The sequence below is a fragment of the Adiantum capillus-veneris genome, chromosome 18 (assembly GCF_014529385.1).
Source record: "Adiantum capillus-veneris isolate H3 chromosome 18, ASM1452938v2, whole genome shotgun sequence".
Classification (NCBI taxonomy): Eukaryota; Viridiplantae; Streptophyta; class Polypodiopsida; order Polypodiales; family Pteridaceae; genus Adiantum; species Adiantum capillus-veneris.
In genome coordinates, this window is record NC_140948.1 from 33,103,845 (window position 1) to 33,130,058 (window position 26,214).

General features: G+C 45.9%; 1 protein-coding gene across 2 annotated transcripts in view; it reads left to right on the forward strand.

Annotated features, from left to right (window-relative positions):
• Nucleotides 1-25,867, forward strand: part of LOC147435461 (thioredoxin-like protein CITRX2, chloroplastic) — a 38,376-nt gene extending 12,509 nt beyond the window's left edge. Inside the window, exons 3-6 of one of the 2 annotated variants that reach the window (XM_086487962.1) lie at nt 25,058-25,138; nt 25,217-25,334; nt 25,422-25,539; nt 25,624-25,867. In XM_086487962.1, the coding sequence (XP_086344088.1) occupies nt 25,058-25,138; nt 25,217-25,334; nt 25,422-25,539; nt 25,624-25,657 (351 nt within the window). In that variant the 3' untranslated portion in view covers nt 25,658-25,867. Of the gene's footprint in view, nt 1-25,057; nt 25,139-25,216; nt 25,335-25,421 lie in introns of both variants that reach the window. The other variant, XM_086487961.1, reaches the window with a different exon arrangement.
• Nucleotides 25,868-26,214: the final 347 nt, after the last annotated feature.

The window sequence follows — 26,214 nt, forward strand, 5'->3', positions numbered from 1 at the left end:
TTGCACTATTTGGGTGTTTTTTATACCTCCTGTTCCGCGACGTTCCCGTTCCGGACCCCTAGCCGTTCCCCCGTTCCGCGGGGATCCCGTTGCCGTTCCCGTTCCGCGTTCCGGGTAACTATGACCTAGACTAGCACTAATTGGCAGAAGAGGCAACAGGAGCCCAAGCTCAATAGGCAACTTCTTAGCAAGAACCCCCTTGGTGTTTTCCCTCCCAGCAAGACTTCCACTCCCTAGCGTTTTTGATCACCATCGCTTGCAATCCCATTGCTTGGCGTTTTCAGCAGATCATCACTGCCAGGCAATCACAAGATCTAGCGTTTTCAGCAGAACATCCATCGCCAAGCTTCATCAAGCCTAGCGTTTTTTATCCAAGCATTGTCTGCTACAAATTTCAGCCTTTGGCGATTTGCAGCAGTCCATTTTCAGCCTCTTTTCCTTAGCCATTTCAGCCCCAACACAGTAACAGATTTTCAGCCATAAAGACCAGCAAAGGCAGCGTTTTCTCTTGCGTTTTCAGACGCAGCAGAATTCAGCCTATCAGCGTTTTTGGACAGCAGATAAAGAGTAGCAGATTTCAGCCATAGCGTCGGTCTCGTCATCCCCGTTGTCGTCGTCGACATAGCCTAGACTTGCATCAGTCACATGCATCCAGTTTGTACCAGTTTGTGCTATCATAAGTAGACCACTCTCGCTGACGAGAGTGGGGCCTTCGGAGGAGGGTTTTACAACGTCTCTGGTGTCGTATCTCTCTTCTCTCTCTATCTCTCAGTCTCATACACTTTCACGCACAGTGTCCATTCACTTTGTTTGTGATCATAGCACTCTCTCATTAAGAACGGAAGGCTCTACCTTCCATAGGAACAAAAGGAACCTTGAGCACAGTTCGGAGCACTCATCTTGAGCAAAGCGCAAACATTCATTCCGCTGCACCTTACATTGGTATCAAAGCTTTGGCAGTGTTCTGTATCACTCAAGGAAAGAACCACAAGAATCACAAGAATTTTCTTTGCTTGTTGAGGTCGCACGAACCCAAGTTCACTTGGGTGTGTCGATTCCTAATCGTGTTTTTGAAGAGTGATAGGAATCCCACGAAAGAAGGGTTGGCCAGCCTCCCCTCGTGTCTCTTTTCACTCATTGAGAGCGGACTGTGCACTTAGCGGCCGGCCAATTGACGTGAGGTGGGAAAAAGCAACCTTGGTGTGAGCGCAAGGCCGCCAAGGGGTGCGCCTGCGGGAAAGAGCAGAACTCGGTTGAAGAGAAGATCCTTCTCTAACACAGTTTGCAAGCGAAAGAAAACCTCAAGAACCTCAAGAAGTCCTCAAGAACCTCAAGAATCTCAAGACCCTCAAGAACCCAAGAACCCAAGTTCCTCGTGAACTTAAGAACCACAAGAACCCACAAGAACCCACGACTTCAGAATGGTCATCACTCGAAGCGGAATGGATACTTCGCTTGGAGGTGATGAGCATGAGAGAGGCGAAGAAGAATTTTTCCCACCAGGAGGTTTTTCCGACCCTCCCCCTTCCCCATCTACGTCAAGGATTGCGCCAACTCCTATGGAGGAGTTGGACCAGTTGTTTCTGGAAAGAAAGTTAGAACGCGAAGACAGAAAAGCAGAAAGAAAGGCCTACGAAGAAGAAATGGCAGCTGTAACAAACTGCTGACGTGTCAAAGCCTAAAGAATGGAGCCAACTTACATATGCCGGCCGAGGGGCCTAAACCCTACGAAGAACAAGTAACAGAAGAAGTGATGATGTGGTTGCCCGAGAGCAGAAACCCTAGCCCTAATTTTTGCCAAAAACCCTAACTGCTGAAACCCTAATTCTGAAAACCCTAACCCTAAAACCTGCAAACCCTAATTTCTGCAAGAAACCCTAATTGCTGCAAGCCCTAATTCTGAAAACCCTAACCCTAAAACCTGCAACCCTAATTTCTGCCAAAAACCCTAACCCTAACCCTAACCCTAAGGCAGCAGACAAATTCCGAAAATTGCGTTGACATGATGACGTGGCAGGCTGTACGGATTTCCGTAAATTGCGCTGGCAGCTTTTGGCATTGCTTTTTGGACCAAAAGCTTTTGAGTTTGAAAGCTTTTTTAACTGCTTTTTGGATCAGAAGCTTTTGATTTTGAAAGCTTTTCATGTAAACTGCTTTTCAGGCCAAGGGCCTTTAAATATGAGGCTAGGGCTCATTCTTTGGATGCTTCAGTACGAAGGTGCAGAGTCTGGAGTACCGGCTTGCACTTTGATGATGCAATATAAAGAAATACCGAAAGGGGCGCCAAGGTTTGGGGCCAATACTCTCTGGGGTGGAATTCCGCCACTCCGTGTCGCGGGTCGTCTCTCTCTCTCTCTCTCTCTCTCTCTCTCTCTCTCTCTCTCTCTCTCTCTCAGTTCAGTTGTTATTGAAGTGCGAAGAGTTTGTTGAGTCTGTTCTTTTCTATTGGCACGTGGTGCCCGCCTTGTGACAGTGGTATCAGAGCATCAGGCGTGTGCTTTTCTTAAAGCATACCGGTCCTACAAAAGAGCAGACAGAGCTTTATTCGAGGATATCTTCGCCCTCCAACCCGGACTTATTAAAGAGCAGACAGAGCTTTATTCGAGGATATCTGCGCCCTCCAACCCGGACTTATTAGCCACTCCCACCCTTACTTCATCGCGCATCGGGCGCGCTCCCGTCTTCACGGCAGTGTCTTACAGGGCATAAGCCAATTAAGATCACTTGCAAGAGAAGGATCCAGATTTGTTTCAAGTCACTGTTTTTCTCAGAAGCAGTGCTATGCAGATGTTGATTTCTACAGCTACCAAGCAGCATACTCCAAGTACTTGGCAAGCTTTCAAGAAATTTTTTTTGCCCGAAGTTATATGGTTTCTGACATCTTCCTTCAGAGTGCAACTTCTGGCAGAGTGGGGTATCCTGAAATGCTTGCCACGGAACCCTAGCAGATTATAACTTGAAGTTTCTCGACATCTCTCAGTAGATGTCTCTTCACGAGTAGATGAACTTGGAGAGCGAGTGCGATTACTATCATGGGACTACCATCACTGCTAAAGAAACACTGTTTGTCCAAGAGCTGATGGACCATGCTGTGCTCGGCTATGACCTTATGGAAGAAACCTAACCCTAATTTTTGGTGCAGGTTTCAGGATGGAAAGTCAGTCGACTTTTCGAGCTCGATTGATGTCGAGATTGCTTTTTAAGTTTGAGTTCTGTTTGAGCTTGTTTGGTGATCCTGTTTGGAATTTGTTTGAAATGGATGGTATCTGTTTTGAACGTGTTTTGGTGCCGATTTGAATTGTTTGACTCTGGTTTGATACTGGTTTCAATGATTGGTGATTTTACTCCTGGGTGGAGAAGTGAGAAATACTGTTTTGGTATTGTTTGAACCTCAGAACGACGCAGGCCGATGCCTAGGGAGCGTTTCGTTGTATGTTTGAAAACCTCCGAACGACGCAGGCCGATGCCTGGGGAGCGTTTGGTTGTATGCTTGTAAAATAATTGTTGTTGTGACTCTCGGCCCGGACCTGGATGGTTATGCGGGAGGAGTATTAAGAAGTCTGAGCAGTGGTTACTCTCAGCACCTCCAAACGACGCAGGCTGCGGTCTGGGGGGCGTTTGGTTGTAAAGGCCTCTATATCTCCCGGCCCGGACCTTTTTAGGTTATGCGGGAGGAGTGATGAGGGAGTCGTTGAATATCTCCCGGCCCGGACCTTGTTAGGTTATGCGGGAGGAGTGTTCATCGGCGGCTTTATGTTTCTATGTCTTGTAACATGCATATGTGAGCATTTGTGTTGCATTGTGATGTGCCAAACAGTGAATATTCCTAATTGGATGAGATTGCCTGGGTATGTAATTTTAGTACATCAAGACACCCGAGGAAGATCAGTATACGGTCTGGGTGTGATGGCTAATTTTACTACGCCGGAATATCAAGAGTTCCGATCTGGACGAAAGGAGAAGCTAACTCCTTGATCAAAACAGCCGATAGGAGCAGCTAACTCCTTGATCAAAAGAGCAGAAAGGAGAAGCTAACTCCTTAATAAAAAGAGCAAACTGATTGTCCCTCGGAATGTCCCTCGGAAATTTTTGAGCTAACTTGAGTTGTTTTGCAGATATGCTGTAATCGCGGACGATTACTCTCTTTCAAGAAGGGGAGATAAAACAAACTGCTGACGTGTCAAAGCCTAAAGAATGGAGCCAACTTACAGATGCCGGCCGAGGGGCCTAAACCCTAAGAAGAACAAGTAACAGAAGAAGTGATGATGTGGTTGCCCGAGAGCAGAAACCCTAGCCCTAGTTTTTGCCAAAAACCCTAACTGCTGAAACCCTAATTCTGAAAACCCTAACCCTAAAACTTGCAAACCCTAATTTCTGCAAGAAACCCTAATTGCTGCAAGCCCTAATTCTGAAAACCCTAACCCTAAAACCTGCAACCCTAATTTTTGCCAAAAACCCTAACCCTAACCCTAACCCTAAGGCAGCAGACAAATTCCGAAAATTGCGCTGACATGATGACGTGGCAGGCTGTACGGATTTTTGTAAATTGCGCTGGCAGCTTTTGGCATTGCTTTTTGGACCAAAAGCTTTTGAGTTTCAAAGCTTTTTTAACTGCTTTTTGGATCAGAAGCTTTTGATTTTGAAAGCTTTTCATGTAAACTGCTTTTCAGGCCAAGGGCCTTTAAATATGAGGCTAGGGCTCATTCTTTGGATGCTTCAGTACGAAGGTGCAGAGTCTGGAGTACCGGCTTGTACTTTGATGATGCAATATAAAGAAATACCAAAAGGGGCGCCAAGGTTTGGGGCCAATACTCTCTGGGGTGGAATTCCGCCACTCCGTGTCGCGTGTCGTCTCTCTCTCTCTCTCTCTCTCTCTCAGTTCAGTTGTTATTGAAGTGCGAAGAGTTTGTTCAGTCTGTTCTTTTCTATTGGCACGTGGTGCCCGCCTTGTGACAACAGCCATAGAGCGTCAGTACGACTTGGAAGAAAAAGAAAGTCAAGCAAGATTTGATCGCGAGAACAAAGCAAGAATGCAAGAGATGTTGCGGCTCTTTTCTGAAGTGCAGGCACAGATGCAAGAGATGCAGGGAAAGGAGACTCTCTCAGTCTCTTCTTCTCCCAAGCATGAGACACAGGATTTGCATGATTATGAGAAGCATGATAATTTGAATGACAATGATTTGCATGATGATTTAAATGATAATGATGAGCATGATGATTTGGATGACAATGACAAGCATGATCAAGATGTGATTTCTCACAAGCATGATGAGTTGCATGAAGATGATGTGATTGTTCACAAGAATGATGTGTTAGTGGATGCTTTTTCTAGCGAAGCTAACCTCGTTGTAGATTCGATCAATCATGAAGAGTCGATCTTGGCTCTCGAGCCTAGGTCCAAAGAACGCCTTCAGGAAGAACCGATCTTGGCTTTCGAGCTTAGGTCCAAAGAACCCTCACAGGAAGTATTATGTGTTCGCAAGATTGATACGCACGCATTATACGAGTGTTTCATTCATGATCGTTTCCCGTATTTTTGTCGGCATCTTTATGTGATCCCTTTTTTTAGGCATGACATATTGTACGTTGAGCACATTTCACTCATGAATGAGCACAAATGTATGCGGATTTTTCATGAAAAGCTGAAAAATATGTATGTAAGGAAGTCACATTTCATGTCTCTTCCTTGGCACGACAGAGTGGTAGAAAGAGCACATGAAAGTATGAGCACCAAGCATGGGCATTTCCGTTGTGAATTGCCACAGTTAATTGATTTAGATCAGAAGAGAAAGATTCGATCTCATTGTTTGCGTGTGTGTGGTGAACGGTTTGGCACTCCGTCTCTTTGTTCATCTACATTGCATGCAGAGTCTTTGAGGAAGACAAGATTTTTTCCAGTCACTTTACATGGAATAGGCATGTTCATGGTTTTGTGTTGGAAGTGGTTTCAGGAATTTTGAGCCATGGAGATTCTTGAAGCAGGAAGAAGCAGGCCTCTAGACGAAGTTGAAGCATCGAAGGAGCCACAAAAGACTTTGTGTCGCTTTCGGTGCGGCCCAAAGAAGCAAGCGTTGCAGACCTTTATGAAGTTCCAAGTACCGCACGACCCACACATCAGAGTGGGCCGGCGAAGAGTCCCTTCCAGGATTCCGGATGCTATTGGCGATCTTCCTCGATGCCATACAGTTCGGTACCAATACCTCACTTTGAAAAGGAGGGGATGTCACGTGACACATCCAACCCTCTGTGCGCGTGGACAAGCTACAACACGACAAGGGTTCAGTCAGTCCAGTCGGTTTAGATTTAGGAGTGATTTGGCACTTTTGTGAGTCTGTTCGCAGACCGTGCATGGCCAGTCACTTAGTGTAGATGCATACCTCTGGTTGCACACAGCACGATCATAAGCATTCCCATCAGAATCCATCAGAATCCTTTAGGGGAATTTTCCAGTGCATTTAGTCTATTTTCCCTATTTTTGACATTTTTCACTTATTATTTTTAAGTGACTTTTGTTGGAAAGTAGGTAGGGCAAATTGAGTAAGTTTGTATATAAGCAAATCTAGACTAGCACTAATTGGTAGAAGAGGCAACAGGAGCCCAACCTCAACAAGCAACTTCTCAGCAAGAACCCCCTTGGTGTTTTCCCTCCAAGCAAGACTTCCAGTCCCTAGCGTTTTGATCACCATCACTTGCAATCCCATTGCGTGGCGTTTTCAGCAGATCATCACCGCCGGGCAATCACAAGACCTAGCGTTTTTAGCAGAACATCCATCGCCAAGCTTCATCAAGCCTCGCGTTGTTTATCCAAGCATTGTCTGCTACAGATTTCAGCCTTTGGCGATTTGCAGCAGTCTATTTTCAGCCTCTTTTCCTTAGCCATTTCAGCCCCAACACAATAGCAGATTTTCAGCCATAAAGACCAACAAAGGCAGCGTTTTCTCTTGCGTTTTCAGCCGCAGCAGAATTCAGCCTATCAGCGTTGTTGGACAGCAGATAAAGAGTAGCAAATTTTAGCCATAGCGTCGGTCTCGTCATCCCCGTTGTCGTCGTCGACATAGCCTAGACTTGCATCAGTCACATGCATCCAGTTTGTACCAATTTGTGCTATCATAAGTAGACCACTCTCGCTGACGAGAGTGGGGCCTTCGGAGGAGGGTTTTACAACGTCTCTGGTGTCGTATCTCTCTTCTCTCTCTATCTCTTAGTCTCATACACTTTCACGCATAGTGTCCATTCACTTTGTTTGTGATCATAGCACTCTCTCATTAAGAACGGAAGGCTCTACCTTCCATAAGAACAAAAGGAACCTTGAGCACAGTTCGGAGCACTCATCTTGAGCAAAGCGCAAACATTCATTCCGCTGCTCATCACCTCGTAGTTGATTTTCTTGGTGGACGGCAGCCACATGGTTTGTGTTTTTCACAGAGGATGAAGTTACCTCTTGCCAGGTTATCATCCGGTGGTGGTCCACGTTGTCTCTCAGTGACTGCTGCAGTCACGGTATCTTCGACATTGGTTTGATCATCTACACGTGTACGATCCTTGGGAGATCCTGTCACCAGCGTGTGACTACTATCTATCCTTTTTGTTGATTTCTTTCTTATTATCTATTTACTTTCACTTTTTGGAAACACCCCTCGGGAAATCTAACTGCCCTGCATTGCATAGCTAGTGTGGAACTGTCCAGAGGGAGTCCAGGCCTGAGGGCAAGAGAGCACTAAGGTTGGACAAGGACTATGGTTAGCCAAGTGGGGTCATTGACTAGCCAAAGTGGAATCCTTTGCTACAGAGGCTACATTTCAGTTTTGGATGTGGCCGCAGTGTACAAAGAGGGTCGGATGACCTAGAAAGATACAATGGCAGCATCTCCTAAAATTTAGGGAACTGCTATTTTGGGACCTGAAAATGTGTTGACGTCATTACCTCCGGAATGACAAAGGGAACATTTTCTTACTTTGCCGTAAAGTCAACTGGGCAGCCGGTTGGGAGATTTTTAGGCGGCAACCCCGAAACGGGAAAATGCTTATAAATGTGCCAAGTGGCACCTTCTGGTGCACTTGCCTCATGCAACAAGAAGTGGCGCTGAATTTGAAGGAGGGAGAGCCTCATTTTCAGTTTTGTCACAGGTTAAGAGCTATGGAGTGCTTGCTTTCCCTCTTATGCACAGTGCGGTGCTAGGAGTGATGCCCTGCACGCTACGCACTGCCCTCTCTCTCCCCTTTGGCAGTATGTTATGCCCCTCTAGTGGGCTCTTCATTTGACCAATGTACAGTTGTGTGGGTTCATGCGCGATTGCCGAGGCAAGAGCCTTTTGCACAGGTACTGGATTAGCTAGCGGCTAATCCCCCCGCAGGTACAGGTGAATTCGGAGAGGTTTCACGCCAGAAATCTCGTCCGATTCATAGGGCAAGTAGCCCTACAGGTGCGGGAGCTCGAGGACTTGCTACGGATGTGACCGGCACGCGAAACGGAGCCCGAAACAGTGAATTACAGCCTGCTGTGTATTTTTGCAGGTTTAGGGTTTTGGCCCTAAACGGACCCTAATACCCCCAGGAGGTTCGGGGACGCAAGGGGACCGTTGTACAGGTGATCTGGCGCATTTTCAGGGCTGAAAACAGAGAATTCAGCTTGCTGCAGATTCTCGCCAGGTTTTGCAAAGTGCCCGTATGCGTCGGGAAAGTCGGCCAATGCGTGGGAATACTGACTGTGAAGGGTTCTAGTACAGTTATGCTGCCGAAATGGAGCTGGAACAGTGGAAATTCGGCCGAGTTTGTGCGGGGCAGCTTGTAGGGATCCACAACGTTTATTCCCTCTTTTGAACAATAAAGAAATACCGAAAGGGGCGCCTAAGTTAGGGGCCAATCTGGTGTCGGTCTTCTCATACAGGTGCATTCTAGCATCTGTATCCCATTCCCCTCTCTTGTGTCACTATAGCGCAGGTAAAATAGACGACTAATAATGGGTGAAAGCTAAATCAAGGTTTGAAGTAAAGTCTACCGCCCTTTTTGGATTGAACAGGCCGGTTACATGGTTTCATCGACGGGATTAAATCACTTTTTCCCATAGAAGTGAGCCTTGGTCAGTTTTGGGCTTGAAGACACAGGGGATCATAGACCAGATAAAGGGAATTGCAGTTATGGCTGACAGACCAGATGATGTGACTGAAGAGGTTTCCTCTTCAAAGGGTCAACACACATGAAGTGGGTGAGTCCTCAAGACCACCACAGACAGATGACGATATATTCAGGACCCAGTTGGCTACTGCTGTGGCTATGTTCACACAAGTAATGCAGAACCCGAGGTTTTTAGCCTTTCTGCAACCTCCTGTTCCGTCTCAGCAAGTTGGGTCACTGGATCATATTCAAAAGCCTGTTAAGGCTCGAGCACAGGTGATTCATACTGCACAGTCAATGGAAACACGTGTACACTTGACGGAGAACATGCAGTCTCCACAACCTATGCCTAAGGTGCAAGAACAGGTGGCTGAGATGCCAGTTTTTCAAGCTGTATCAATTCAGCCCGCCACCTTTCAGCAGCCTATAGCTGGTTCTAATGGGCAGGGAAGCAATCTACAGGCTATGCAACAGGTCTTCCCACCACCTTCAGTACACCCTGGCTATTTTGGAGGTGGATCCGTATTCCAGAGCATGGCTGGTCATGCACCTGGAAATCAGTTTTACACGCCAGGAACAGTGTTTGGGGGTGCTCAAACGATGATGCCTAACCCCATGTACAGTGTCATGGGTATGCAACCAGGGTTTCAGAGCACTCAGGGCCAATTTGGGATGCCACAAGCAAATTTTGGTATGGCTGGAATTACAAATCAGCAGCCAAATATGGCGTTTCCAGGTCAAGTTAATAGCGGCCAAGGAACACAGATGAACCCTAATAGTGTTCTCATGTTTCAGTCACTTCCATATGACAATTTAACGCCGCTGGAGAGGCCAACTCCGTACAAAGAAGGTGGCAAAGGTGTGTCATTCACGACCTTTACAGGGTTTGATGACAGGAAGAAGGCTCTTTCATTCCTCCAGCAGTTTGACAAGGCCTATGCAGGGGGAAACTTTACAGAGGCTTCAAAGGTCCGCAAGGCAGCCACTTTCTTGATAGGGAATGCGGGACAATGGTGGACAACTTTATTGCTTCAAGGGCAAGCTCCGTCCACATGGATTTACTTCAAGCAGATTTTTGCAGCAGCATGGTTATCTGATGACTTTGAAGCAGATGTCATGACAGAATGGCACCAGCTAAATGCTGCCACTTGCAGAAATCTGGATGATTACAATCGGAAGTTTTGGAAAGCTCTACTTCCAGTAACTTCCTATAGGTTTGTGCCATTGACAGCACAGATTGAAAAATACTGTTGTGGCCTACCCAAAGGATTGAGAAAATACTGCACGAAGACAAAAGTCACTACTTTGACGCAGCTCATCGAGGTAGCAAACACTGGCAATGGTTTGCTCAAGGGAGAAGATTGTGAATTTAACACTGGTGTCAAGGCAGGATCAGGCAAGAAAAATTCAGCCATGAAGCACGTTCCCAATGAGGCTCCTAAAGGGACTCAGGAGTCAGCCAACGCAGTGAAAGATAAAGCTACGGCTGAATCAGAAAAGGGACCAGCGAAGAAATGGAAAAGACGTTTTCCTCTCAAGTCAGAAGAGCAAAAGAAGGTCCCGAGGACAGAAAACAAATGCTTTATATGTGAGCAGCCTGGCCACATTGCTTACAACTGTCCTACAAAGAAAAGGCCAGCTGATTCTGATGACAAGGAAGACAAGAAAGGAAAGAAGCCCATGGCTGGTCTAGTGCCAGATATGGTGGGCGACAAGCCAAATTCAGATGCAAGTGAGCTTTGCAGAGCATGGGGAAAGGTCAGGGATCAAACAGTGCTTATCTTCTTTGATCCAGGTGCCAAAGCCAACTTTATTTCCCCAGAATTGGCTTCAAAGTTGGGAATTAGACCTGAAGAGATGGGGTATACAGCAGAGGCAGGTTTGGCATGTCCTGGCCATACAGAGGTTGTGACGCCCATCATTGGAAAGTTGCGTCTACATATCCAGTCCTATGTAGATGCTGAAGAATTTTACATCATGCCACTGGACGGATGTGATGTGTTGTTAGGTATTCCTTGGTTGTTTCGTGTACAGGGAATCATGGATGCCTACAACAAAAAGATCACTGTACAGAGCAGGGGAAAGACTCACATTCTGGATGTAAAGCTTAAAGGGGAGTCTATTCCTACTGTATCAGCTTCTGCTATTACTTCTGTAATGAAAAAGCATCTTTCTGCGTACTTGGTTTTTGCACGTGAAGTGTCAGATTGTGATGAATCAAATTTATCTGTGCTAGATAAAGAAAGGTCAATGTTTTTACAACAGTATAGTGATTGTTTTTCCGATTCATTACCGTCTCAATTACCGCCAGAGAGACCCGAGGACCATGCGATAGATTTGGTGCCAGGCAGTAGCCCACCAAATGAGCCTCCGTACAGGGTTAGTGCGGCTCAGCAGAAAGAGATAATGGGTCAAGTACAGGAGTTGTTAGAAAAGGGGCTGATTCAGCCCAGTTCATCTCCATTCTGTTCTCCAGTGTTGTTGGTGCAGAAAAAGGATGGCTCATGGCGTATGTGCATCGACTACCGTGCACTGAACAAGAATACCATCAAGAATAGGTTTCCTATACCTAGAATTGATGATATTATGGACAAATTAGAAGGAGCAGCTATCTTTAGCAGGATAGATCTAAAGAGTAGGTACCATCAGATCCGCATTAGACCAAAGGATGTGCACAAGACTGCTTTTAGAACAACGTTTGGCCTTTACGAATTTTTAGTGATGCCCTTTGGTCTCACAAATGCTCTTGCTACGTTCAATAGGATGATGGACAGAATTTTCCGTCCACACCAGCAGTTTGTTGGTACATTCTTTGATGACATGATAGTCTACTCAAAGAATGAAGAGGAGCATAGGCATCACTTGGCCATTGTGTTCAAAGAGCTACGCAGTCATAGGTTGCTCATCAATGCAAAGAAAAGTGAGTTTTTTCTGGAAGAGATTCACTTTCTGGGACACATTGTCTCAAAGGATGGTGTGAGAATGGATCCTGCAAATGTTGAAGCGATCAAGTCATGGCCAAATTTGAAGACGGTGCATGATGTCCGAAGCTTTTTGGGACTATGCTCCTATTACAGAAGGTTTATCCGAAATTTCGCTGAGATTGCTTCACCTTTACATGCTCTTCAAAAGAAGGCGGTCACCTTTAGATGGACACAGAAAGAGATTTCAGCTTTTAATCTCTTAAAGGAAAAGATGACTTCAGATCCAGTCATTGTGTTGCCAGATCTTAGGAAGTCATTTGTGGTCCAGTGTGATGCCTGCGGTAGTAGCATTGGTGCAGTGCTAATGCAAGATGGCAGGGTAGTAGCCTATGAGAGCAGAATTTTGCAAGGGCCAGAGATGACCATGCAGGTCTATGAGAAAGAGTTACTGGCTGTGATTCATGCGCTCTTAAGTTGGAAACACTACCTGCTAGGTGCAGACTTTGTTGTCCAAACGGACCATCAGACCTTGCGGTACTTCTTGACACAGACAAAGTTATCTGAGAAGCATATGCGATGGGCAAATATCTTGTCCATGTTCCATTTTCAGATTGTGCATGTGGAAGGCAAGAAGAACGTTGTGGTTGATGCCTTGTCAAGGAAGCCACAAATTTCAGCTGTGCCAATTCCTTATCATCATGAACTTGATGATATGAGAGAAGAGTATGCAAATGATGAAGATTTTGCAAGGGTCTTCGAGCAACTAATGGATGGACAACGTCATGAACACTATCTTCTTAAAGACGGGTTCATGATGATGCATGACAGATTGTGTGTCACAAAGCCATTGCGACGCAAAGTTATGGAAGAGAGTCATGTCCCACCGTATGCAGGGCATCGTGGTATCGATGCTACAGTTAAAGCGGTTGAGACATTCTTCTATTGGCCTACATTGAGAAGGGATGTGGATGCCTTTGTGCGAGAATGCCTAATATGCCAAAAGGTCAAGTTTGACAGGCAAAAGGCACCAGGGTTATTGCAACCACTACCTATTCCAGATAAACCATGGGAAAGTATTGCTATGGATTTTATCTTTGATCTTCCGAGAACGTAGACAGGAAACGATGGTATTTGGACCATTATTTGCAGATTCAGCAAACAAGCTCATTTTATTCCTGTCAGGAAGAAGATAAAGCCAGATCAAATGGCACGCTTGTTTATGAGCAATATTTTCAAGTATCATGGCATGCCACAGTCGATTGTTAGCGACCGTGATCCACGCATGACAAGTTTGTTCTGGAGAGGTTTGTTTGAGAATATGGGCACCACGCTCAAATTCTCTTCGTCATTTCATCCTCAAACAGATGGGCAGTCAGAAGAGGAAAATTCTACTGTCCTAGATCTGCTGAAGTGCTATGTGTCAGAGCATAAAGGAAAGTGGGAGCAGTATTTGCCATTGGTGGAGTATGCATACAATAATACAGTGCATTCATCAACTGGCAAGGCACCTTTTGAGATAGTTGAAGGTGGCAAGAAAGTTCCTCCCATACTGCATACAAAGGACAAGATATTTGAAGCAGATAAGTATGTTCAAGACATGGATGAAATGTACAAGAAGGTCAAAGTGGCCTTAGAAAGGACTCAGGCAAAGCAAAAGAAAGCAGCTGATCGTCACCGTCGTGAAGCGGTATATTCACTTGGTGATTGGGTGCTTTTACACTTTGAAAAGGCAAGGTTAAAGAAGATGAAGGGCAAGGAAAGACTGTTTCCAAAGCTCAGCATGCGTTACTATGGGCCTTTTCAAGTGTGCGACATAATCAATGATGTTGCATATAGGCTGAAATTGCCTGACAGTTGGAAGATTCACAATGCGTTTCATGTGAGTCTTCAGACCCTATGTGGGTGATGTGCCAGAAGATATGCCAGCTGAAGATCAGCCGGAAGTCGAGGAACTTGACGAGATCTTGGTCCCTGAACAGATTTTGGCACATAAAGAAAGAAAAGTGAAAGGCAAGGTTGCTAGGCATTACTTGGTAAAGTTCAGAAACTATCCACCAATGGATGCTAAGTGGATGGAAGAAGGTGAACTTGCAGAGTCACCAACTGTGTTATCACTTTACCTAGAAGCCTTCGATTTGCAACCTACCTTGACCCCTTGAGTTTCAAAGCTAAATGGATTGTCAGTGTGACAATGGCTTCTGAAACAAATGATGTACATGGTATTTAAAGTGAGCTCAAATCAAATACCTGTTACATGAATGTTAGAGCTGTACAGATTGTCAGTTTGGCAATTGCTCTTATGGAATGTCCAAAAGTTTGGTTAGTGCTATAGAAGTGAGTATTTCTTGTCAGTTTGTCAAGGATACAGTGATTGCTTCTATTGAAGAGTACATGTGTAACTGCATTCTTAAACTGTCGGTTTGGGTATGCTCGAAAGTGTTACCGGATCCAACGTGTACTAAAAGACAGTGGCAAAATGTGCAGCTACCATTTTGTCATTGGAAAGTTAGTGACTCAAAGCAATGGCAGAGTGCGCAGCTACCACTATGTCATTGGGACAGGGTTCACACGTAGGCAATACATGAGTCGACGAGGTGTTGAATACACCAGCGTTGACAATGAGCATGTATGTGTCGTATATGTGTCGACAGGTGTTGAATACATCAGTGTTGACAGTAAGCATGTACGACATAGATGCAAACGAGGACGTTTGAGATTTCAAGAGGGGGGTATGTCACCAGCGTGTGACTACTATCTATCCTTTTTGTTGATTTCTTTCTTATTATCTATTTACTTTCACTTTTTGGAAACACCCCTCGGGAAATCTAACTGCCCTGCATTGCATAGCTAGTGTGGAACTGTCCAGAGGGAGTCCAGGCCTGAGGGCAAGAGAGCACTAAGGTTGGACAAGGACTATGGTTAGCCAAGTGGGGTCATTGACTAGCCAAAGTGGAATCCTTTGCTACAGAGGCTACATTTCAGTTTTGGATGTGGCCGCAGTGTACAAAGAGGGTCGGATGACCTAGAAAGATACAATGGCAGCATCTCCTAAAATTTAGGGAACTGCTATTTTGGGACCTGAAAATGTGTTGACGTCATTACCTCCGGAATGACAAAGGGAACATTTTCTTACTTTGCCGTAAAGTCAACTGGGCAGCCGGTTGGGAGATTTTTAGGCGGCAACCCCGAAACGGGAAAATGCTTATAAATGTGCCAAGTGGCACCTTCTGGTGCACTTGCCTCATGCAACAAGAAGTGGCGCTGAATTTGAAGGAGGGAGAGCCTCATTTTCAGTTTTGTCACAGGTTAAGAGCTATGGAGTGCTTGCTTTCCCTCTTATGCACAGTGCGGTGCTAGGAGTGATGCCCTGCACGCTACGCACTGCCCTCTCTCTCCCCTCTAGTGGGCTCTTCATTTGACCAATGTACAGTTGTGTGGGTTCATGCGCGATTGCCGAGGCAAGAGCCTCTTGCACAGGTACTGGATTAGCTAGCGGCTAATCCCCCCGCAGGTACAGGTGAATTCGGAGAGGTTTCACGCCAGAAATCTCGTCCGATTCAAAGGGAAAGTAGCCCTACAGGTGCGGGAGCTCGAGGACTTGCTACGGATGCGACCGGCACGTGAAACGGAGCCCGAAACAGTGAATTACAGCCTGCTGTGTATTTTTGCAGGTTTAGGGTTTTGGCCCTAAACGGACCCTAATACCCCCAAGAGGTTCGGGGACGCAAGGGGACCGTTGTACAGGTGATCTGGCGCATTTTCAGGGCTGAAAACAGAGAATTCAGCGTGCTGCAGATTCTCGCCAGGTTTTGCAAAGTGCCCGTATGCGTCGGGAAAGTCGGCCAATGCGTGGGAATACTGACTGTGAAGGGTTCTAGTACAGTTATGTTGCCGAAATCGGGCTGGAACAGTGGAAATTCAGCCGAGTTTGTGCGGGGCAGCTTGTAGGGATCCACAACGTTTATTCCCTCTTTTGAACAATAAAGAAATACCGAAAGGGGTGCCTAAGTTAGGGGCCAATCTGGTGTCGGTCTTCTCATACAGGTGCATTCTAGCATCTGTATCCCATTCCCCTCTCTTGTGTCACTATAGCGCAGGTAAAATAGACGACTAATAATGGGTGAAAGCTAAATCAAGGTTTGAAGTAAAGTCTACCGCCCTTTTTGGATTGAACAGGCGGGTTACAGATCCATTTATTCCAGCCATTATTCGGCGGTTGCACACTCGAGAGGGGGTGGTGACTTGTGGTTTGCTATGGACACACCTATGCTCTCATGAGAGGAGTTCACACGAGATATGGCCATGCTCATGGCATATGGGATTCCAACATTCCCAGAGAAGACATCGCCATCTTGGGTGGACAGACACTTACCACTTGACCTCGACATGTCAGATCACTTGCTTACTCAAGAGCTTCTACATGGACTTACGGAGAGGATCTTGGATCTCTTCTTGGACAGGTTCATTGCTTGGATCTACAGATTGGAGTAGGACTTCAATGCTTTGAAGTCTGGACTCTCTTGGAGAGTTTACCCACGAGATGCGGGAGATCAAGCATCATTACGTGACTACATCCGGAGTCACCCGGAGCTTGGCTTAGATGGTAGTGCAGTTGCTCTGCTACACTCTTGATCATCTGGATTGCTACCTTGAGAGTTTCTTACACTCACCCTCGGTAACCTTACAACAGACTTATCCCCCGACCTTGGCAATAGGCCATTCCCAGCTCATTCATATTGAGAGCCACACCGAGTTGCGGTTTGGTGGCATTGGCGTAGATTCTGTTTTGGTTGACACCGGAGGATTGGAGGCAAGAGATACAGGCAAGACGGTGGAGACAGATTGGTCTTGCCTTTCCTCTTCTCAGAGGATCTTCACATTGCAGACTGGTAAGTTTGGCTTCCTTCTTCATACAGGATGATTACGGTGCAGACAGCTTGGTGTGACCACACCTCTTTTCAAAGGCCCTTCACAACTCTGCGGTTAAGAAGGCTTTTCTCTTACCCAAGCTCAATTCCTTCCTGCGGGTGCACCCCTTGGCGGCCTTGTGCTCACATCAAGGTTGCTTTTTCCCACCTCACGTCGATTGGCCTGCCGCTAAGTGCAAGGTTCGCTCTCAATGAGTGAAAAAGAGGAACTAGGGGAGGCTAGACAAGCCCTTCTTTTCTTGAGTACGTGCCACTCTTCAAAAACATAGATCAGGGATCGACACGCCCAAGTGGTCTTGGGTTACGTTCGATCACAACAAGCAAAAACAATTATGTGGTTCTTTGTGCTTCTTTTCTTTAGTGATGATACCGAACACTTCCAAAGAGCTCTGATACCAATGTAATATGCAGCGGAAGTGAATGATGGTGTATGCTCAAGATGAGTGACCAATATGTGCTCAAAGTTCCTTTTACTGAAGGGGAGAGAGAGCCCCCCTCAACTTAATGAGAGATTGTGCAATGGACCAAAACAAGAGAGAATGGAAAACTGTGAGAGAAAGTGCTGTGAGTGATAGAGAGTGAGAGAGAGAGAATGTAAGGTGCAGCGGAATGAATGTTGTATTTTCTCGAGATTAGTGATCTTTATTGCTCAAGGTTCCTTTTAGTTCTTAGGGAAAGAGAGAGCTTTCCGTCTTATGGAGAGTGCTATGATCACGAACAAAGTGAGTGGATATTGTGCGTGCAAGTGAATGAGATTGAGAGAAGGAGAGAGAAGAGATACGACACCCGAGAGGTTGTAAAACCCTCCTCCGAAGGCCCCACTCTCGTCGGCGAGAGTGGTCTACTTTGATTGCACAAAGGTGTACAATGCGAATGCAATGGACTGATGCAATGGGACTATGCCGCCCACGACGACGACTTGGGCTGAAACTGTGATCTTCTATATGCTGAATCTCTTGGACTGTTTCGGGGCTGAAAATGGATTGTTTTGGCTGCGTTCTTCGAGGCTACTCTTGAGGATCTTCGGCAACCAATCTGGGACTGAATTTCTACTGTGTCATAGGCTGAACTCTGCTGAACTTAGCTGCTTTTTTCTTGATGATAAAACTGTTGAAAAAAACGCTGAATCTGCTGGTCTATGGCTGCGTTTTTCTGCTGCTGAATTAAACGCTGATGTTGCCTTTCCCTTGCCCAAAACGCTACTGCTGATCTGCTGCAAAAACGCCACCAAGGCTGATGGCTGCTGTGGAAAAACGCCAGCAAGGCTGATGTGAAAACGCTATGATGGGGCTGATCTGCAGGTGGGTAAAACGCCAGGCAAGGGTGGTTGATGGCGATGCTGGATCTAGGAACTGTGGGAGAAAACGCCAGGTATGGGAGATGGATGGCGATGGATCTTGATGCTGAGGGGGGTATTGCTGAGAAGTTGCCTGTTGAGCGGGAAGCTCCTGCTGCCTCTTCTGCCAGAAAGTGCTAACTTGGGTTTGCTTATATATTAACTTAGCAAAATTGCCCTACCTACTTTTGTTGGAAAGTCACTTAAAAATAATAAGTGAAAATAACCAATAAATAGGAAAATAGGCTAAATGCACTGGAAAATTCTCCTAATTGATGTTAATGGATTCTGATGGGAATTCCGATGATCATGCTGTGTGCAACCGGAGGTGACTGGGCATGCACGGTCTACGAATAGACTCACAAAAGTGCCAGATCACTGCTAATCTAACTGACTGGATTGACTGAACCCTGCTGTGGTGTAGATTGTCCCCGGACACGTAGGGTTGGGATGTGTCACGTGACAGAGAAGGTGACACGTGCCCCCTTTCTATTGCTAGAGAGGTATGTGCTTTAGATTGCACAAAGTTTGGTACAATGGTTCTAAATGCTGAGATGTTTGAGGACGACGATGACGACGACGACGAGGAGGCTAATGGGCTGAAATCTGAAAACGCTAGTGATGCTTGAGGGCTGAAAACAATCGCTGAACTTAGGCTGAAATCTGTACTTGCTGTGACGACGACGATGGCGTCGACGACGATGCTTGGTAGAGGTGCTTGTGCGGCAAGGCTATGGCTGAATGCAAAAACGCTGGGTATCTACTGATGATGGGGCTGAGATCGACGGCGAGGGTAGGGTTGAATGCTGATGCAAAAATGCTGATGTTGCTGGCTGAAAAACACTGATGCATAGGTTGAGAAAACGCTGATGTGGTTGGCACACCAGGTGCTTGGTACTGCTGGTACTTGAGAGGCTCTTCTTCACTGCTCCTTTGCCTGATGCTGGTGCTCCAAGGGTTGCATAAATAAGTGTCTACAGGCTGGGTCGAGCAGCATGCTACAAATCCCACGATTTGGAATTTGAAGAGTCATTAAATTAATAAAATTCCCTGTTAAGAGTTGGTTCACACGTAGTTAGGAAATGGGTTCATATGCGGTGAAAATGCTTATGCTTGGTGCTAGGTACTGATGCTAATGCTGATGGGTTGTGCAATTAGAGGGTATGCAGCACTCTAAGTGCCTGGACATACACGTCTTGCATACAGGCTTACAAGGTTGCCAGAACACCTCCTAGGCTGTCCTAAACCGTAGAAATAGGAGTTCATGCACATAGGGTTAGATGTGCACGTGACACCAGCCTTGGTAGGTCGAGTCTGTGTCGCAGGTCCTCCTTTGAGGATAGGCCTTCACAAGATGGGCCTATCTGTCTGTATATGAAGCACTGGTTTGGGAATCGCGAATACTCCATACTCTAGCGTAAGCATGCACCACTCACCCTAGGCAGTAGAACTACCTTCGTGACAGAGTGGGTGTCTCAAACCAAAACGCATACTGTAGGTATAACTGTTATGTCACTTGACACATCCAACCCTATGTGTCCGTGGACAAGCTACAGCATGATTAGGGTTCAGTCAGTCCAATCAAGTCTAGATTAGAAGTGATCTGGCACTTTTGTGACTCTATTCGTAGACCGTGCATGCCCAGTCACTTATCTGGTTGCACACAACATGATCATCAGTATTCCCTTCAGAATCAATCAGATTCAGTCAGGGGAATTTTCCAGTGCATTTAGCCTATTTTCCCTATTTTTGGTATTTTTCACTTATTATTTTTAAGTGACTTTCCAACAAAAGTAGGTAGGGCAATTTTGCTAAGTAAATATATAAGCAATTCCAAGTTAGCACTTTCTGGCAGAAGAGGCAGCAGGAGCAAATGCTCAACGGGCACCTTCTCAGCAGAACCCGAGCGTTTTTGGTCTCCATCACCATCTCCCTCTAGCCCTGGCGTTTTTAGCTTGCATCATTGCCAACAGTCCTCCAAGCCTTGGCGTTTGCAGACCGCTAGCAGCAGTACCAGATTCCCTAGCGTTTTTGAGTTTGCCATCGCCGGAACTTCCCAGACAGCCTAGCGTTTTTGCTAGCGTTTTTGACTTGCAGCAACGTTTTCATTTTCAGCCATAAATGGAGCACTTGCAGCAGCGTTTTCATTTTCAGCCATAAATGGAGCACTTGCAGCAGCGTTTTCAGCATCCTCCACAGTAGCAGATTAAGCCCTAGTTGGATGCAGAAGAACCCCAATTTTCAGCCATAAAAACGCAGCCAAAACAGAGATTTTCAGCCATCGAAACAGTCCCGAAATTCAGCAGATAGAAGACCACAAATTTCAGCCCTAAGGTCGTCGTCGTCATCGGCATAGTCCTAAGTTGCATCAGTCCATTGCATCGTCATTGTACCACTTTGTGCAATCATAAGTAGACCACTCTCGCCGACGAGAGTGGGGCCTTCGGAGGAGGGTTTTACAACGTCTCTGGTGTCGTATCTCTCTTCTCTCTATCTCTCAGTCTCATACACTTGCACGCATAGTGTCCATTCACTTGTTTGTGATCATAGCACTTTCCATTAAGAACGGAAGGCTCTGCCTTCCATAAGAACTAAAAGGAACCTTGAGCACAGTTCGGAGCACTCATCTTGAGCAAAGCGCAAACAATCATTCCGCTGCACCTAACATGTTGCCTTGGCAAAGACGGTCTTAATCTTGGAACCGATCTTGGATAGAAGCGGGGGGTACTCTCTCCTCAAGCCGGGGAAACATACCGAGATGGGCAAATCTGCTTCCTTGACAAGAACAGAAGCTGGGCCGAAACCATGGCACCACTGTCAAAAAAGGGCTTTGACTGCTTGGATGGCCAGTGGGCTCATCGAGATGAGCCGGTTGGGGGAGCGATGGCTTCAACGAGTCCCATCCGTAGCAAGCCCTCGAGCTCTCGCACCTCTAGGGCTACTTGCCCTTTGAATCAGACGAGATTTCTCGCGTGAAATCTCTCCGAATTCACCTAAACCTGCGGGGAATTAGCAATTAGCTAATCGAGTACTTGTGCAAGTGGCTCTTGCCTTGGCAATCGTGCATGAACCCACACAATTGTACATACAGACGAAAAGCCCTTGAGCCGTTTTCGTATTCAAAGGGGGAGAGAGATGCAGGAGAGCCGAATCATCGTGCTACATAGAGCAAGGGAGAAGGCAAGCTTTTCACCTGCACCCATTCCTTACACACACTCGTGTTCACTTAGAAGCAAAAATCAGCCTCCTCTCTCAAAATGGGCGCCCCCCCCTTGTCCTGCTTGTGGCAATGTAATGTTTCGATATGCCGGTGTTAGAATCCCCATTGCCGTCAGTTCCTCATTCCTTAAAATTGTGGTTGGGAAGCTTTCACGTTCGTGATCCGTTTCTCTGTAGAATCCATGCTGTGTGCTACAAAAAGCTGGACTGGATTCTCTGTAAAGTATTGAAGGGCCTAACTTGTCTTGTGACAAACTCAGTCGCTGGATATGTTATTTCATGTGGATGATTGCACATGCACTATTACCTGGTAGCACTTGGGTTAGACACACTGGCCGTGACCCAACATGTGGTGATGTACTATACAGCAGGAGTCCTTGTGCCATTGATTTTGGGTTTGCCCTTATGCTCAGCCGGTTTGGAGAGTTGGCAGACATGATGGGTTTGTGACGTAGGGGGCAAGTTCATGGCTTTTCCGATCTCCGGGGTCACATACTCTCTTTGAGGGCTCTCCTACAAAAACAGTCTTCCTGCTTACATCCTTGGGTTACAGACGAGGCACTCTTGAGATATGGACAGAGTTGCTGCATACTCTTCGCAGCCAAGGGGATACTTCAGCAGTCTCCTCCAGGGCAGCGTCCTCTCAACCTGTCAAAACTACCCCATCAGCCCTTCCCCTAAGGCTGCCCAATGACGGAGCCCCTACTAGGCTGCACTGCACTGCCACTAGATACCCCCCTGCCTTCCTATATGCTGGCAGCTGCCCGACCCTTATATGCAGTCCCCACAACATGATAAATAAAGGAAATATAAGAAACAGAGGAAAAGGGCACTAGAGGTCCCTGGAGCCCAAGGAAATATATGGCCATTTATATAGCCAAAGCCGGGGCTTTGACATGGCTACACATCACCCGACATGGGAAACTACCTCTCACTCCAACCGGGCACAGCCATAAAACAGCCCTCACTCCCTATCACCCATCCCTAGGAGATACCGGAACTGATTGGATGTATCCAAAGAGATGCCAAACTTTAATAGAGGCCTCCTACTACAAGTTGTGGACTGTTTTTACTGATTTTCAGCAAGATCTTGGTGCACATTGCTCACTATCTGAGATCTTAGCCTCCGGTGCCTTCAACACTGAGTAGATTGCTGAATTCTCTATTTTTAGCAGATTCCCTAAGTCCCTTTTTCTGTATTTTTGGATGGACAGCATCAAGCCTTTGCTCGCTTTATCGACTTTTCTTCTTGCTCCACAACCCTTACCCCATGTTTGCATCGGTGTGGTGCTTGTCTGGCATGATTTTCAGATCGCATTCTAGCGTTTCTTCCTCTTCTTTGACGTGAGGCATGAGATATTTGGACTTCGTTCTTTGCATAATGGACGGATCTCCCTCGGTGTTGTAGGATATGGTGTTGCTATAAGCACTTGTCTTGTGGATGTGGCTCCGTGTGCCCTATATGTCCCTCAGTGATCCTTGCCCCCTCCTCCTTGACTCCACATGTCAGGTGCAGTGGAAGGGTTTAAGGCTTTTAACCGAGATATAGTACTTCGCACAAACACAAGGTTACTTTAATTCACTTGAGAGAACTAAACACAATGAAGAGAGAGGTAGAGAGAGAAAAAAAGAGAGAGAACACCGCATGTCGGGTCTCAAGTTCCAACCATCCTCAAGGGCCCCTTTGCTCTGTTGCCAGAGCAACAAAGCTAGCACCATACATAACACGCACTGACCCACCCACACCCACCACACATAACTGTTGCATGCCTCACTCACAACACAGGTAACGCTAAATGAGCTACTGATAAAAAAGCAAGGTGCCAAACAAAACACAGCAAGAAAACAAGGGCATCAATAGCTAGAAACCAGCACCGGAAAAACAAGACAACATGAAAAAACTTCTCCTAAAGAGAGTAAAAAGTGCCCTGGCCAGCAAAGGAAGAGAGGTTGGCTGCTGCCTTGGAAAGATAGGCACTTCCCACCGAAAGCACCCCCTACAACTGCATATCAAAGTCTAAAGATAACGAGGAAGCCTCCAATGGTGTCATGGAATAAGGAATGTGCTGCCAAGGCAGCTGCTCGATGTCGGGTGAAGCCTGCCAACTGGTACTGTCTGGAACCATAGAGTGAAGAAGCATAGAGTAGAGGGAACAGTTGATGATGAAGATGATATATAAGAAGCAACTGACATCACCAAGAAATCTATTGAGGAAATCACAAAGGGAACCAACAAGAGCGCTTAACTGGAGCTGCCAAAGAGGGTTGACCATTGGAGGAAGACAGTCCACTTTCTGAAGACAACTTCAGCTGGGGAAGAAACTCTTAGAAAACAATGAAGGAGGCTTTAAGGCACATTAGAAGAAGTCCATCAGCAGAAAACCTGTTAGAGAGAGTAGAGCTCCAACCCAAGTGCACCTCCACATGCCGACACCACAAACAAAAGCAAAAACCCAACCAAACAAAACCATAGAACAGGCAAAAAACCAAAAGAAAAACAGGCAAAAGTTGAGAAACAAAGAAAGCAACCAAAAACACCATACCAGATAAGACAAGCTTCACACACCCACCTGCGCACAACACACACACACACAAAAAAAAGAGCAAGCCTTCAAGGTATAGATACAACAACCAAGCATCACACAATGCACCCACACACTGAAGCAATGGAGACGGGCAGAAAACAAGCCAAATGCACAGAAACAAAAGCTATGAAACAAACCAAAGAAACAAAAGAAACGCACGTGGAAAAGAGCCTTGGCAAGCAGCTGTGACACAAAATCATACATGGCCACTGAGGGCAAGCAGGTGAAGAAGGCGATGGGGGCAGCTCTATCGGCAATAACCAAGGCAGGAGCAGCAAGCAAACACCAGCATGGTGAGGAAAAAGGTACAGACCAAGGGCTTCTTTAAAGCACCAACACGCCTCAGTAAGTCTATGTCTGAAAGACTGCACGCAAAGCCGAATTGGGTACTGAAACCCTAGTAGTAAAACGGCCAGGTGCAAAGAAAGGAAAGATTGATGGGAGGGTTAATCCAAGAGGAGGGAGGGGAGGAGGGCAACCACCAACAACTGAGGGGGAGGACTGAGCATCTCTCTCTCTCTCTCTCTCTCTCTCTCTCTCTCTCTCATAGTGCTCAGCCTGGGCCTATCTCATATTTAATCGCTTGGTGTGTGCATCAATCTTTTGAGCATTCGATAGATTACAAAAAATATGCTCTGATATAAGTGAAGGCAAGCTTTGTAAAGTCTGAAATCAAGATTTGAGCGAACAGCAAGCTTCTAGTTCATAGGGCAAACAAAATTGAAGCATGACCAACAGTTGTCCTGGGTGTCATACAGCTCAAGTTACGAAACTGTTTTGTAAAATAGACTGTTGTTTTGAAAGATGATTGGCAATAACCAGCATGCTGTTGCAAGTTTAGTTCTAAAATCTTGTGCTTTTATGCCCTAAAATTGTGGTTCTTACTGTTTTATTCCCCAATTTAGGTTTTTAAATGAGGTTCCTAATCAGGGTCCATGTACATTTTGGACAGTTAGCTGTTGAGTTTGGACACGAAGTGAACTTTTTGAAAATTGATACGGATGACGAGTATGCACTTGCCCACAGGCTGCAGGTTTTGAGATTTTCAATGCACAAGTTTATTCTGCATTTGCAGCACTACACTATCTTTTAATTCTCATGCTGCTGGCAGGTGCGAGGGTTGCCTACCGTATTTTTCATACGCAAAGACCCGCAGAAAAATGTCATTTGCACAGAGGGTATTCTCCCCAAGGAGGTTTATCGAAGCATTATAACGAATGACCTTCTATGTGAGCAACCTATTGTTGTCTGATGCTGATTGAAACTTTGGAAATAGCAGCAGAAAGAGAGGATACTATTTCCTGTAAGGTTGGCAGGGAAAGTGGCAAATGATCGATACAGGACTAAGCACACCCACGTTCAAAATGGATGCATTAGCACTAGTTTCAAAGTCGAGAGTCCTTACGAGGATGTCAAATTAACGGAGGCCTCAAGGTTTGCCAGGACTGCCCAAACTCTCACCCAGAGTGCGTTTAGTGGATAAACTAACTTCTGATCTTTTGTCCCCTTCTTTGCCAGGGACTTCAAAGATGATGTAAGGTCCCAATTATGATGGTTCAAGCAACTCTGAATTGTAGATTATCATTGGAAGGACCAATAAATCTCCTCGTAGTGTGTTAATTCTGATTTCTCTGCTTTATATATTGTTATACTAGAAATGAAAATATGGTATGTAAAAAACGCATAATACCGTGATTTGGAACAGGTCCCATTATTATTAGTACGAGAAGCTGCATGAATGTTCATAGAAAATGCTGATGTATGTGGCCTCTCAAGCAAGTAAATCGTACTAAGGAAGTGAAAGTTCAGTACGAGAAACTATCAGTTATGTAAGTGGCCTCTTGAAGTAAATAGTAGTCTAAATCTTCCAATAAGGCTGGATGAGGCAGGGATGTGCTTTTCTTGTTTGTTTTGGTTAAGAAACTCTTGAAATTTGATGGTCATAAGCTAGGAGTATGGAGGTTGAAAACTTATTTCAGTAAAAGAGGTATGGAATAATATGGGTTCGCCAAAAAGAAGTTCCATAGCTACAGGGAATGGCCATTTTCAGGTCTCCGTTCCCTGTTCCCATCCAATTTCCCGCTCCGGATCCCGGTTCTGCGTTTCAGA